Here is a 16,134-nt window from a genome sequence, read left to right as displayed (position 1 = left end):
CCTTCGTTTTTAAAAGGATCCGAGGTCGTATCATTGTGCTCAGAAAACGCGGCTCAAGAAAACGCGCCTCAAGGTGCGTTTTGTGAAGTCGCGTTTCTTCACCAAATTTGCAGCATTGAAAACGCGACTACGTGAGAAAACGCGACTTTAAGTCGCGTATTTGAAGGCGCGTTTTTGGTTTCTGAACAGGCTGAAAAACGCGACTGGGTAGAAAACGCGACTTCCTGTCGCGTTTTGAAGGCGCGTTTTCTTAATTATAGGAGCAGATTTGAAAACGCGATTCTATGAAAACGCGATTCAGTGGCGCGTTTCATTGAAAAACGCGTTTTCTGCTGCAAAATTTAGCAGAAATTCAACTTTTGAATATTTACAAATGATACCCCAATTTCCCAAAATGCATCATAGATCATTTCTATGTCAAAATAAATCATTCACGCATATGTAAAATGATCTATACATGCATTCTAAACCTCTTTAATGCATCAAAAACCACAATTACTGAATTTGAGGTATTGAGATCTTTGATCAAATTTCGCCTTTTTTGCCTCATTTGGTCACTTTTCCAAAACCTACAAATGAAAAATAACAAAATTACTCAAACTTATACTTTAAACATAAAATCACTCCAAAGTAACAGCAACTTAAAAAAAAAATTGGGTTGCCTCCCAAAAGCGCCTTTCTTTAACGTCTTTGGCTAGACGGAGTCCAGAATTTGCTTAAACTAAGCAAATCGGGTCTTCCAGTTGCATCATCTCCACCCGTTCAATTGGAAATCTTTCATAATACGGCTTGTGACGATGACCATTCACCACAAATTTCTTCTCCGTTTTCAAACTTTGGATCTCTACTGCACCATAATGAAAGACATTAGTCACAACAAAAGGGCCAATCCAACGAGAACGTAATTTACCTGAAAATAGTTTCAATTTGGAGTGGTATAGTAAAACTTTTTGCCCGCAGACGAATGTCTTCCTAGAGATCTGTTGGTCATGAAAGATCCGATTCTTCTCCTTATAGATCACTGCATTCTCGTATGCTTCATTTCGAATTTCTTCCAACTCTAGTAATTGTAACTTTCTTTGAATTCCGCCTTCCTCGATATCCATGTTGCATTGTTTGACCGCCCAAAATGCTCTATGCTCAAACTCGACCGGGAGATGACATGGCTTTCCAAATACCAATCGGTAAGGGGACATGCCAATGGGTGTCTTGTATGCCGTCCTATATGCCCATAGTGCATCATCTAGTCTCACACTCCAATCCTTCCTATCGGGTCGGACCATCTTTTCTAGAATTGATTTGATCTCTCGGTTTGATGCTTCCGCCTGACCATTTGTTTGAGGATGGTAGGATGTAGAGACTTTGTGCAAGACACCATATCTCCTAAAAATTGCAGCGATCGTTTTGTTGCAGAAATGAGTACCCCGATCACTTACAATTGCTCGCGGCATCCCAAAGCGAACAAAAATATTAGACTTAACGAATTCTGCAACCACTTTGGAATCATTAGTGCGGGTAGCCTTTGCTTCTACCCACTTCGAAACATAATCTACAGCAAGCAATATATACAAAAAACCAAAGGACGAAGGAAAAGGACCCATAAAATCAATGCCCCAAACGTCAAAAATTTCAACAAAAATCATTGGGGTTTGAGTCATTTGATCCCTACGAGAGATATTACCCACTCTTTGACACTTATCACATGACTTACAAAATGAGTAGGCATCCTTGAATAGAGTTGGCCAATAGAATCCACTCTCTAGCACCTTACGAGCCGTTCTCTTTGGTCCAAAGTGACCTCCACATGCAAAAGAGTGACAATAGGCTAGAATAGATTGAAATTCAACTTCACTTACACATCTACGGATGATTTGATCGGCACCCCGCTTCCAGAGGTAAGGATCATCCCAAATGTAGAACTTTGCATCGCTCCTCAACTTGTCTCTCTTTGCCTTAGGCCATCCTGTAGGAAATTTGTCAGTGACTAGAAAATTAACAATATCTGCATACCAAGGTAAAGATGAGTTAATAGAAAATAAATGCTCCTCGGGGAATGCTTCTCTCAATGGGATGTCATCTTCGACGACTTGTACTCGACTCAAGTGATCTGCTACCAGATTCTCCGCCCCTTTCTTATCTCGGATCTCCAGGTCGAACTCCTGTAGCAATAATATCCACCGTATCAATCGCGGTTTTGCCTCTTTTTTTGTCAACAAATACCGCAAAGCTGCATGATCAGAAAAAATAATAACTTTAGCACCAAGTAAATAAGACCGAAATTTTTCTAAGGCAAAAACAACTGCTAAAAGCTCTTTTTCGGTGGTTGAATAGTTCAATTGAGCTCCGTTCAAGGCTCGAGATGCGTAGTAGATAGCATGAGCTGCCTTTCCTACTCTTTGACCCAATACCGCACCCACTGCATAGTCGCTGGCGTCACACATGATCTCGAATGGGAGGTTCCAGTCAGGGGGTTGGATAATAGGTGAGGTGGTCAATAACTCCTTTAACTTATTGAATGCCCCCTTACATGTTTCATCAAATTCGAAGGATACATCTTTTTGCAAAAGTTGGAACAAGGGTGCTCCAATTTTCGAGAAGTCCTTGATGAACCTTCTATAGAAACCTGCGTGACCCAAGAAGGAACGAACTTCCCGCACACTCGCGGGGTAAGGTAAAGTAGATATAACATCTATTTTTGCCTTATCAACCTCAATACCTGTAGATGATACAACATGACCCAAAACTATCCCGTGTTCAACCATAAAATGACATTTTTCCCAATTAAGCACGAGATTAGTTTCTATACACCTTACTAAGATCAATTTCAGGTTATCTAGACAGTTTTCAAAACTTTCACCATATACACTGAAATCGTCCATGAAAACCTCAATAATTTTCTCAACATATTCTGAAAAAATACTTACCATGCATCTTTGGAAGGTAGCAGGTGCATTGCACAATCCAAATGGCATCCTTCGGTATGCAAATGTCCCAAATGGGCAGGTGAAAGTAGTCTTCTCTTGGTCTTCGGGTGCGATGGCAATTTGAAAATAACCTGAAAATCCATCCAAGAAACAATAGTAAGCTCGACATGCTAATCGCTCCACCATCTGATCAATGAAAGGGAGGGGAAAATGGTCCTTTTTCGTGACGGCATTTAGCTTTCGGTAATCGATACACTGTCGCCATCCGGTGGGCTTTCGAATTGGTACGAGCTCACCCTCTTGGTTTGATTCCACTGTCACCCCTGCCTTCTTCGGGACCACCTGTACTGGACTTACCCACGGGCTATCTGATATTGCAAATATAATTCCAACGTCCAGCAGTTTTAAAATCTCTTTCTTTACGACCTCCATCATGAGAGGATTTAATCTCCGTTGAGCTTGCCGTACGGGTTTAGCATTCTCCTCGAGTCGAATTCGGTGCATACACACCGCAGGGCTAATTCCCTTGATGTCGGCGATGGTCCATCCTATCGCCTGCTTATGTTCCCTAAGAACTCGAAGTAGTTTCTCTTCTTGAACCTTTGATAAACCCGCGGAGATGATCACTGGAAGTGTCTCCCCTTCACCTAAGTATACATACTTTAGGTGTTTCGGCAGTGGTTTTAGTTCCAAGACAGGTGCCTGCACCACAGATGGAAGTAACCTTTGGTGAGGTTCGGGTATGAAAATCGGTGCAAGATCATACCTTGTTTTCGTGGTTGGTAATGTTTGCAACGATCCAATCACGCATTTAAGCTCTTCACTCAACTCTACCCTAGAGGTCGTTTCGGACTCAAAGTGCCTGGTCAGGACGACCTCTAGTTCATCCCTGCCTTCAATTTCAAAAACCTCCTGTATAGCATGGTCAATAACATTTATCGAGAAAACAGAGCCAATATTTGAATCGGATGGATATTTCATGGTCTCAAAGATGTTAAAGTGAACAATCTCACCATCAAATTCCATAGACAAAGTACCCTTATTAACATCAATTTTGGTTCGGGCTGTGCTCAAAAAGGGTCTACCTAACAACAAAGGTGACGGATCACGGAAGTGTTCATCCTCCATGTCGAGCACATAAAAATCAGCTGGAAAAACCAATTCGTTAATTTTTACCAAAACATCTTCAATCAACCCGTCAGGGTATGCATTGGTCCTGTCAGCTAATTGGATTATTATCCCAGTCTCTTTCAAAGGGCCTAAGTTTAAGGAAGCATAAATGGACTTTGGCATGACATTAATTGAGGCTCCCAGGTCTAACATGGCCTTTCCAATCAAAGTATTACCTATCCTACAAGGAATAGTAAACATACCTGGATCTCCGCATTTTGGTGGAAGTTTCCTTTGTAGAATTGCTGAAACATTCTCCCCAACTATAACTCGTTCATCCCCCTTCAACCGCTTGCGGTTGGCACACAGGTCCCTCAAAAATTTTGCGTACCTGGGTACTTGTTTAATCGCATCCAGCAGGGGTATGTTGATCTCCACCTTGCGAAAGATCTCCAAGACCTCTTTTTCCTTGTCTTGCTTCTTTGGTTTCTCTAACCTGCTAGGAAAGGGAGGTGGATTAGTTTTAGTTGTAGGAATTGGGTTCGAGGGTACCTTTGCATTTTTGTTGTCTGTGCCCTCCTCTTCCAATTCTTTCTCAATCCGTTCCTCGTCCTTGTCTTTAGGAATCACCGGTTCGGGTCCTTGAACTTCCTTGCCACTCCTTAAGGTCATTGCGCTTACATTCTTTGGATTTGCCTCAGGTTGAGATGGCAACTTTCCTTGAACTTGGGACTCCAACCGGTTGATTGTTATAGCCATTTGATTCATTTGATTTTGCAATGATTGCACCTGTCCCAGTTGATTCCTCATACTTTGCAAGTCTGAATCCGTCTTTTGTTGATTAGCAAGTAATTGCTTCATCATCTCTTCCATGGACGGACTTGAGTTTGAAAGTGGTGGTGGTGGTGGTGGGCGATGATGGTACTGCTGTTGGTGTCCTTGCTGTCTATTTGGCACAAAGTTAGACTGCCTATTTCCTCCATAACTAAGGTTGGGGTGATCCCTCCAACCAGGATTGTAGGTACTTGAGTATGGGTCGTACGGCTTTCTTGGCGCGGGCGCGTGGCCAGCCATGTTCACCTGTTCAGCAGTTTCTTCTTGAACCAATGGACACATTTCGGTAGGATGACCCACGGCAGTGCATACCCCGCACACTTTGGCTTGCGATGTATTCCCCACAGCTAGTTGTCGTACAAAAGATGTCAATTCGGAGAGTTGCTGTTGAATAGAGGATGTTTCTACCTCATTCACCCTACGCGTCGGGATGTCCTCTCTTGAACCAAACTGCTGTGAGTTCTCAGCCATCCCTTCAATCAACTCCCAGGCTCCTCGAGGAGTCTTGTTCACCAATGCCCCTCCACTTGCAGCATCGATTATGCTTCTGTCCCTGAAAAGCAACCCCTCATAGAAATATTGAATGAGCAGTTGCTCACTTATCTGATGCTGAGGGCATTTGGTGCACAGTTTCTTAAACCTCTCCCAGTACTCATAGAGTGACTCGCCTGGGTGTTGTTTAATGCCACATATCTCCTTCCTTAGGCTCGCAGCTCGAGACGCAGGAAAGTACTTGTCCAAGAATTTTTTCTTTAGTTGGTCCCACGTGGTGATACTACCAGGCGGTAGGTAGTAGAGCCAGTCTTTTGCGGAATCCTTCAAAGAGAAGGGGAAGGCCCTCATCTTTATTTGCTCTTCAGTAATTCCCGGAGGCTTCATACTGTTGCAAACGACGTCAAACTCTTGCAAGTGCTTGTAGGGCTCCTCACCTGGTAGACCATGAAAAGATGGCAAGAGATGAATTAGACCAGATTTTAGTTCAAAGGGAGTGTCATCATTTAAATGTGGAAAAGTAATGCACAAGGGCTGCTGATTTAAATCTGGAGCAGCCAACTCCCTTAGTGTTCGTGCATTTGCCATAGTGACTTCCTCTTGGTCTGAATCACTTGAATTGTCACCAGACAAATTTGTCGGCTCAACCTCTGGATCAAGTCCCTGAGGTGCAATATCGTATTGCTCCTCCCTGAGCCGCCTGGTTTCTTTCCTCGTTCTACGCGCGGTCTTCTCTACTTCAGGGTCGAAAATTAATTCGCCTGTACGAGAAGAGCGAGGCATAAACTAGAAAAATAACAGAAAAAAATGAACTTAAAAAGAAACAAATGATTAACGCCAGTCCCCGGCAACGGCGCCAAAAATTGACAGGTGTCGAGCCTGTGCAATAATAAATACCTACTCGAGAAAAATGAATTTTCTGTGTATAGTAGTGAGTAGGGTCGAATCCACAGGGACTGGGAAAAATTTGATTCCTTTCAAGTTCGGGACACGGGGGATTTTTATCGGAAATAAACTAAAAATAATTAAACAATTTAACTAAAAATAATTAAATAATTTAACCAAAAATAAATAATTAATTAATACAATTGTAAATAGCAATTAGATAAATGATAAATAAATTCTAGCCAAGGATACAACTACGCAGACACAGTCCATTCATCCGATCATTGATGCAAAGAAGGTTCACTTAATTTTATTAATAGGCTAGTTATAGTCGCCGATAAACTCTAACGACCAGCTTTTCCTTAATTTATTGATAACCAAGGTACGACCGTTGATTACTTCTAACCAGGAAATACTCCTAGGTACGACCGTAGGAATTAATTTCCTAATTGCATTAAAAACTAGAAAAGCCTAACCCAAATTAATAACACGCTACGAGGGTTATTTAAATCAGATTGCATGTTCTCCTAGTATGTGAAAATACTAGTTGTCACTAATATTAACCAACTAAACAATTACGGATTTAATTGATTAATTTGACAGGAGATTAATAAGTCAAATTGCACATCGGGCCCTTGATATCCAATTAACAAAATAATCCCATGGAAATTAAAATAGAAAACATGCAAATATTAACAAATTAAGGAACACGTAAAATTAATTAGATCTCACAGATATTTGGGATTGCGTCTTCGCGTTGATCCTTGACTAGAGGAGAAAATTAGCCACGCCTCATAAGAAAATTCCCACGCAATTTAATTGAACTCAAAGACATTTATCTCTTACTAATAATTAAAAATAAGGATTATATTCTCTGTAGTCTAATACAATAAAAATAGTCTCATGGAAGAGACGGAAGAAAACAAGACACGCAAGAAATCTTCACCCCAAAACTAAAAACTCCTCTTTCCAGACGGAAGAGAAGAAGAAAAACTGAGCTGCGGAAATGTGCGACTCTCCCACATATAAAAACAAGCCAATTCGAAACTTCACTCCACGCTTACAAAAGAAAACATTCCTTCCCTACCTAATCAACTCCACCGAAAACAAAAGCAAAGCCAACTATGGTTTGTCGGTTTCCTTTGACCAAGTGCACACGTTCACAAATAAGAAAGCAAACCAAAAATGTGTCTTTACACAATGATCAAGTCTTCGCGGTCCCCACCTAATTGAGATGTTGGCCAGCCAAATGCAATTCAATTCCTTTTCATCATAGAAAGAAAAGGACGTTGGTTTACACCATGCATATGGGCCAATTGTATAGAGTTTCACAATAATCTTCTCAAGAAGGTTTCTGCTCCACTTTCTGAAAGTATATCCAAATATCAAATATAAATATATATTGACAATTAAAGCAATATTTGGCAAGGATAAAGAGGAGAATTAACAATAAAATTACTAACAATTAACACCCTATCAGGGGACAATATAACCTCGACATCAGAAAATCTTTTACCTTGGTATGAATGCACAACCGGTGACAGTTGCCTGGCTCATTAAAGGTGAAAAGCTCTTCAGACCCATGTAATACGCAAAGAAACTTTTCTTCTTTGGCTTTCGCCACACAAAATTCAACTAACAAATCATGAATGCTACAAGTTTTAACCCTAGTAAAGGATCTCTTTTCCGCAACCATGACCAAGCTTCTATTAATCAGATCCATCATGTATGCCTCTGCCACCTCCTCTAAGCTCCTTGACCCACTTTTTTGCACAAAATTTTCAGCGATCCATAAGCTTGTCAACTTCCAAACAGGAACTTCTTGGACCTTTGGAAATGCTGCAAAGTAGAGAAAGCATGGTTTCAAGTAATCAGGTAAGTTTTTGTAACTTAGCTCCAAGGCATCCATGCACTCTTTTGTACCACAAACAGTGTTTGAACCTAACCTTGTTGCAACTTCTTCCCAACCATCTTGGTTTGTTGTTGCAAGAATTCCAGCAATGATGACAATTATGAGAGGTAATCCATTGCAATTTTTTGCTATTTTCTGCCCAAGAATGACAAGCCCTGGAGGAAACTCTGCATTGCGACATATCTTCTTTTGTAATAATTCCCAACTCTCATCGTAAGCGAGCTGGCGAAGAGGGTGTAGTTTACTATCAGTTTTAACTTCTTCAGCCACCTTATGAAGTCGACTTGTTAACAGAATTCTACTTCCATTTTTATCATCTGGGAATGATATATGCAAGCCATTCCATGCCTCAATGTCCCAAATGTCATCCAAAACTATGAGATATCTATTCTTCTTCAAAGATTGGAACAGCTCCAGGGCCAAATCATCTTCATCCTTCCCAGAATATTGAGCCGTCTGTACAATACAACCCAGAATCTCAAGTAACAAGTTTTTCATGCAATATGCTTGAGAAACATGACACCATGCTTGAACATGAAAGTGACGTCTAATTCTGGGATCATTATAGATTTTTTTGGCTAAAGTTGTCTTACCAAGCCCAGGCATTCCCAAGATCGAGACCATGTCCAGCTTCATCGATCCTCGAGTAAGTTGATTGACTATTGTTTCTGTCTCATCGTGCAAGCCAACTATAACTTCGTCAATTGTTTGGATACTACCTTGTGGCGGCTCATGACTTAGCACCTTGGCATCTTTTACAGCTACAAAACCATAATTACTATTATCTGTGAAACCAACTTTGTTGATTCTTGGAGAGTTCAGTATTGATGTTGCAGGGTGCTTATTTAGAATTCCTGTTTTAAGAAGTTTAACTTTTCCCAGCAAATTGAAAAGGGAATGATCCACTTCCTTGGCCAAGACTGACTTCAGATTGCTCAGAAAAAGAGAGCAAACTACTACACCTGCATCACTAACCACAACCGGAACAAGATCCTTTAGATTTTCATCTAGGTCATTGAGCTTCTCCTGCTGCTTCATGAGAATGGTTCTCAGGAATCTCAAATGCTCATAGAGTACCTGCAGTTGATCCTTCAGAGAAATCATGACACTAGTACGGCAATGAAGTATCTCAAAAAGATTAACCAGGTGAGAATCAACAAACTGCCCCAATATATGCAGATCCTTCTCTGAAGGCTGAGTGTTAGATGATTCTGATGAAGTTGAAGCTATCAGGAGTTGGACATAAATCTCAAGAACTCCAAGATCATCAGCCTTAATCTTCTGTAGCAATTCAGGAATCAACTGACTATCAGCTTTGACTTGGGGATCATCAGCTCTGATCTCCTGTAGTTCTACAAATATCAAGAACATTTTATCCTTTCTATCAAACCAATACATGCAAGTAGCCAATGCTGCTCTCAAAGCAAGTACTTCAAATTGAGTCGAGAGATTTTCCAATTGCCCATGCCTAACACCTCGCCATGTGACATAGAGGATAAAATTTCTAAAGAACATCAGCCTCTCTTCAAGGGCTTCAATAAATTCTGGAAAGACTTTATCATAAGCTCTTACCATATAAAAAGCTTGATCATAAGGCTTGCTCCATTTGAGATCCTCCAGATTTTTAAGCAGTGAGTCAATGGTCTCCATAAGTTCACCTCTTGCAGGAGAACTGGAACGCACGGGGCAATCCACCAGAGTGGAATACAATTCTTTGATTTCTTCCTTGAATGAACCGATGATTTTTCGGAATTCAGAGACTACTTTCTCCAAGTCACTCGATGAGAACTCTTCCCCTGATATTTGCAGGAATTTCTGAAGAGCATCTTGAAGTCTAGCCAAGGAAGATCTCAGACTTACATGCTTATTATCATCAGATTCCAAACAGACATCTTTTCCACATTTTCTCGAACAGAGAAAGAGTGTTCTCAGAAGTCTTAACTCCAACTTCAGCATCCCCAACTCATCCCTCTTTTTCACTAAATATTTATCCAGCAACTCGAGATTATGCAAGATTGCATCGATACAAGCGGAACCCATCTCAGGAGAATTTGAATAAACTTCAAACTTGGAACTAAATGAAATGAAATCTTAACTCTGGAACTTGAAGCGATTCTCCTCTCTCCCTCTCAAGTTTTGGGTCAACCCTTTCATTTACAAATGAAAAAGACAGCGGGATTAGGCCAACATCCACACATTCCGCGGTTGAAAATGAACAGGTCAACTGTTATCCTACTGATTCCGCCGTAGCTAAATTTACAGTATTGTAGGTCTATTTTTATCTGTAACCATTTTGGGGTGGGGGTACAAAAAAGGATCTGTAGTTAAAATTAATCCATAGGCTCGTTTGAAAATCGGGAAATTTTGGTTGGAAGACAGGGGGAGAAAGAAATGGGAGTGAAATGAGGTGACAGATAAAAGGAAATTGAAAGACATTTCCCGCTCAAGTTCGGTAATTCCGTTAAACAGGAAAACTTGAGAATAGGAAATATTTGAATAATTTAAAGAGGATATAAAGTTTGGGAAGCTATGGACATGTGGAACAAAGTTACTATTCAAAATATTAGGAAACTATCAATTATAGTTTTCTCTTCACCTAAAATATGTTTATAAGAGAAGTTTAAGGTAAAATATTATATGTAAAATATTAGCTAAACTGTACGCGTCACGTGACAACACATTAATATCAATCAAAAGTCACCAACTAACGTCATAGGTCATTCTACTAAATAAGAAATTGATCACCATTATTATTTAGTGATATATGATTGTTATTAGTGTATCACGTGACATAGCACATAACATATGGCTTCGAGAGTTGAAATATGCCTTAAACAATCAGGCACCTGAATCAGCTGCATACAGTTCTGCACTACTAATTTCTGAAGAAAGGGAAACTGATCGTCTGGACCTGTCCACCTGACAATGTCCAGTAATTCCAATACCAAGATTCTAAGTTTAGGGAAATCCCCTTCTTTCATTTCCCAAACTTCTCCCCCATGATCTCCTCGTAGTTTGAGAACCTCAAGGTTGGGTAGCTTTCCTACCGGGGGGAATTGCACTCCAGGAAAAGCTCGATAGAGTTAACTTTTTTAGGTTCAAGGGAAAACAAAACTCGCAATGGTTCTCTTTCATATCATACAGAGAAAGTTTTAGTGATTCTAATCTGACTCAAAAAGTCCAGGTCCACAATCTTATTGCAATCTTCCATGGTTCCTTGGCTTCAGAGACTCTGCATTTTAGTCTTTGGATTTTTGGAAATTTTCTCATTATTGTTTCCATCTGTTGTCCAACATACAGAATTGGAGTGAAAAAGGTGTCTATATTCTTCAGATCATGGGAGTTTTCAAGATTCTCTCCGGCCAAAGTAAGGTGTAAAAAGCCACCACTTATGTGGAGATGCCTCAATTTCGTCACATTCCAGATGGTATCTGGCAAGGAAACAGAACAATAATATACTTCCAACAGGAAAGTTTCCAAGTTTGATAGGTTCGCTATTGATGATGGGATGGATTGCATTGCACCTAGAACTGCCAGATATCTCAAGTGAACAAGCAATTCAATCTCGGTAAAAAGTCACCTAGATGAACTTGCTGTAGATCCAAAACTTTAAGAAGTTTGAAGATGCGAAAAATGAATGAGATATTACACCGATTAAGAGGGTACCCATCGTCACAAGTAAAGAACAGTAGGCTGCGTAGTTGGCTACAAAATGGCCTCGACTTCTCAAGATGCTCTCCTTCAGAATAAGTGCACAACCTGCGTATATTGTGTGGCTCATCAAATGTAAGAAGCTCATCATATCCATGCAAAAATTGCAGGAAATTTTCCTCTTTCGCTTTTGCCAAACAAAACTCATGTAACAAATCATGAATGTGGCAAGTTTTGACCCCTCCTGTGGAGCTGCGTTTTGCCAACATAACCAAGCTTTTGCCAATTAGACCCATCACGTAATCCTCTGCTATGTCCTTTAAGCTCCTTCCCTCTGATTTTTGCACAAATCCTTCCGCGATCCATAACCACATCAACCTCCAAATAGGAATTTCTTGGTCTTTTAAATATGCTCCAAATTAGAGAAAGCATGGCTTCAAACAATCAGGTAGATATCTGTAGCTCATCTCTAATATGTTCATGCAGCGCTCTGTGCCACAAACAATATCAGAACTTAGCCCTTCTGCAACTGCTTCCCAACCATCTTCCTCCATAGTTGCAAGAATCCCAGCTATGATGACAACTGATAGAGGTAGCCCATTACAATTCTTAGCTATTTGGATTCCAAGATCACATAGTTCTTGTGGAAAAGCTTTTCCAGGAAATAGCTTCTTTCACAATAGTTCCCAGCTCTCATCATAACTAAGTTGGCGAAGAGGGTAAGGTCTACCATCGGGTTTAATCTGCAAAGCCACCTCTTGAAGTCGACTTGTCAAGAGTACTAGCATCATTGGTGAATGACCTTTCCAACCCATTCCTTGCATCTATATCCCAAACATCATCCAAAATGATGAGATGCCTATTTCCTTTCAAACATCTGTAGAGTTTTTCCACCAAACCATCTTCATTCATTGCAAAATATTCATGACAAAGCTTCGGAACAATACAATCCAGAATCTCGAGAAATATATCTTTCGTACGATACTTGAGAAATGCAACACCATACTTCTTACCATCATAAATCTTCAAGGCTTCAGTCTTAATATGTTTGATTTCTTCTCTAAGGCTACTAAGTAACATAGCAGAAGAATAAGTAGTGTCTCCAACCAGTAACGAGTCAATGACAAACTCAAGCCTTGTGTCCCACCTCTGTAACAGGATTCCAAAGAGCTTGAAGCTTTTCATCCAGGCTGCACTGCTCCACAATACTCTCCAGTAAAGATCTTAGAAATACAAGATCTTCCTGCACTGTTTGAATCTGATCCTTTGCAAAAGCAATTGATTCAACCTTGCAGCTTAGTAGTTCCTTCATATTTTCAAGGAGATAATCGTCAAAGCCCGGCTCATTTGTCTTGGAAAGTCAAATTCTGACGTTAATGGGCACTTGTCTGCAATTTTGGGCGTCAAAAGCGTAACTATTTCGAGCCAAGCAAAGAGCACAAGCTCCATTTCCACGGCTGACCCTTGTTCCAATTCATGAGTAAAAAGCCAGCAAGTTATAGTACCAGCACTATTTACAAAAAATTATCATACAAGTATGCTCTCAAACGCTAGAAATAAGTATTTATTAAGTACTTTTTGTAACAATTCTATTAAACAAAGTACTTTATTATAAATTACCGCAATCCTGAATTGGCTCTAAATATGCAAGAGGAATCTGGGAATTTGGGAAGCATAACTGAAAAAGGGTTGAAAATTATGGCAAAATGTAATGAAAATTAATCATCACGAAATTGATTCTACGTTTTGTGTAATTATTTTTATACTTGATAAACTTTGTACATCTGGTCAAATTCTGCCACAATGAAGAAATAATGAAGGAATTGCGTCTGAATCACATTTTTTTATGGATGGTTTTCTTTTTCTTTTTTCTTTTTTTTTTTCAATTTGTGGTAACTTTTTGGTATCTCATTTACAATTCAAAGTTGCAACCTAAAAGGATAACTTTTATGTTCTAAATTGTGTCACCCTAAATGGTAAAGTTATAAACTTTTTTTTTTTCTTATCTTCACTTTATCCTTGTGGTAAAACGTATTGGGATACTTGGTCAAAAACTTTGGCAAGTTTAATTAGCAACTCACTATTGCTTTGGAAATGCTTTTTCTCTAATGTTTGGTCTCATTGTTTTTGCTTCAAATTACCCCTTTTTTTATTCAATTTTTTGCCTTTCATATGAGCACTTCCTAGTTTGATCAATTCCAAAAATTTCGCTCTGCAACTTTAGTCCATCTGCTGGAGAAATGAACTTCAAAATATAGACAGATGAAGGAGAAAATTGTGGTGCAGACAAAGAAATCCAGACAAACATGAAGAGAAATTGTTGGAGCAAATGAGGAAAGGTCACCAGAAATAGCAATTTCAAAACTTCATTGTCAAACCACTAGCAATAGAAGAATTCAACTGTGGCTGCACTTTCATTACAGAAGGCAGTGAAAACAAATTCAAAGTATCAGAAGTAGCAAGAAAATGAAGAAAAACAAAGAGTGTCCTAAGCTGAAACCATTGCCAGGTGCTGAAGTGAAACACAGAAGCTAATAGATGATAACAGATGAAACACTCAGCAATATTCTTTATTCACAAAAATCCACTACAGTCATGCATTTATTAGTACAAAGCATCCTTCTTCAAACAAGAACTAAACTTGGTAACAGGTGGTCATCACAACTTCATTTATTAATTAGTACATTGATTTCATATCCAAATCTCTGTCAACAATGAAAAACATAAATAGATTCAACCACTTGACATGTTATGCGACATGTGAGGGCGAATTCTTGCTTCTGAACAGAACATCCATGGTCTCGTATCACTGGAAGATAAAGATCTTGAAATCATAATTTCCTGAGCTGTTCTGTTCCTCCTCAATCTTCAAAAGTAAACTTCTATCCAAGACTGGGCAGTCACGCACCTCAATCATTCCTAGATGTTCAATAACCTCTAAGCAAGAAGGGATCTCTTCTAGTTTGCGACATTCCTGCAGCACTAATTTCTCAAGACAGGGGAAATGATCGCTCGTGCTGGTCCATCTCACAATGTCCAAGGAGCCTAACTTCAAGAATCTGAGTTTTGGGAGTTCCCATTCTTCTTCCATGTCCCAAGTATTCTCCTCACAGTGGATGGAAAGTAGTTTGAGTACCTCAAGATTGGGTAGATCTCTCAGTTCTGGAATTATACTCGAATGCAAGTATGACAGAGACAGCTTCCTTAGGTTCGAGGGAAAATGAAGCTCGCTATGATACTTTACTCTTCCAAATGATGAGGACAGGTGGAGTGATTGTAGTCGACTCAAAAACTGCACTGCCACGGTCCTGTTGCAATCCCCAGTAGATTTCCCTGATTCAAAGAGTGTGCATTTTAGTCTGCGGATGTTTGGCAACTTCCTCAGTATCTTTTCAATGCTTTGCCCAGAAGAAAGGCTAAGCACAGAAAAGGTCTCTAAATTGTGTAAGACAGAGGACATTTCAAGGTTTTCTGTGGCCAAACTAGACCCAAGCAAGCTAAAACCACCATGCAGATGTCTTAATTTCTGCATATTCCAGATAGTATCTGGCAATACAGCTGTACTATGACTTTTGACAAGAAGAGTTTCTAAATTTGAGAGGTTGGATATTGATGATGGGATCGAATCGAATTCACCCTGAGCTGCCAAGTACCTCAACTCAACAAGCAATAGCGTTTCACTTGGAAAGCAAAATCCTAGACGGATTTGCTCCAAATTCAACACATTAAGAAGTTTGAAGATGCACAGATTGAATAAGAGACGACAATGCTTCGGTCCATACGCATTATCAAGAGGAAAGAATAGTATAGAACGTACACTGGGACAAAATATCCTTGACCTCTCAAAATGTTCTTGGAGAGAATACACGCACAACCATTGCTGATTACACTGCCCATTGAAGGTGAGAAGCTCATCATACCCACTTACCAAAGACAAAAATTTCTCCTTTTTCGCTGTTACCACACAAAACTCATGCAACAGATCATGAACACAACAGGCTTTAATGCCTCCTAAGGATCTTTCTTTGGAGATCATAACCAAGCTTCTGCCAATCAGATCATTGATGTAGTCCCCGGCCACATCTTCTAAGCTCTTTCCATCACTTAGTTGAACAAATCCTTCGGCGATCCATAATCTCATCAGCTTCCCAAAAGGAATCTCCTGGCCTACTGGAAATGCACCGAAGTAAAGAAAGGATGGTTTCAGATAATCAGGTAAGTTTCTGTAACTCAACTTTATTATGTCCATGCACTGTCCTGTGATAGAAAGAGTATTTAAGCTTAGCCTTCCTGCAATCTCTTCCCAACCATCCTGCCCTGAATTTG

At 39.9% G+C, this 16,134-nt stretch overlaps 1 protein-coding gene and 1 non-coding gene across 2 annotated transcripts; one reads left to right on the top strand and one right to left on the bottom strand.

The window, feature by feature from the left end:
• The first annotated feature begins 5,469 nt into the window (after window positions 1-5,469).
• Window positions 5,470-5,576, top strand: LOC113702578 (small nucleolar RNA R71). Its single transcript, XR_003451215.2, has one exon. It is a non-coding gene; the product is annotated as a small nucleolar RNA R71 (small nucleolar RNA).
• A 9,038-nt stretch (window positions 5,577-14,614) lies between these two features.
• LOC113694802 (putative late blight resistance protein homolog R1B-16) lies at window positions 14,615-16,057 on the bottom strand. Its single transcript, XM_027213679.1, has one exon. The coding sequence runs from the start codon at window positions 16,055-16,057 to the stop codon at window positions 14,615-14,617; it is 1,443 nt and encodes a 480-aa protein (XP_027069480.1).
• Window positions 16,058-16,134: the final 77 nt, after the last annotated feature.

Source organism: Coffea arabica, chromosome 1e, assembly GCF_036785885.1.
Source record: "Coffea arabica cultivar ET-39 chromosome 1e, Coffea Arabica ET-39 HiFi, whole genome shotgun sequence".
Lineage (NCBI taxonomy): Eukaryota > Viridiplantae > Streptophyta > Magnoliopsida > Gentianales > Rubiaceae > Coffea > Coffea arabica.
This window is presented reverse-complemented; position numbering and strand designations above follow the sequence as displayed.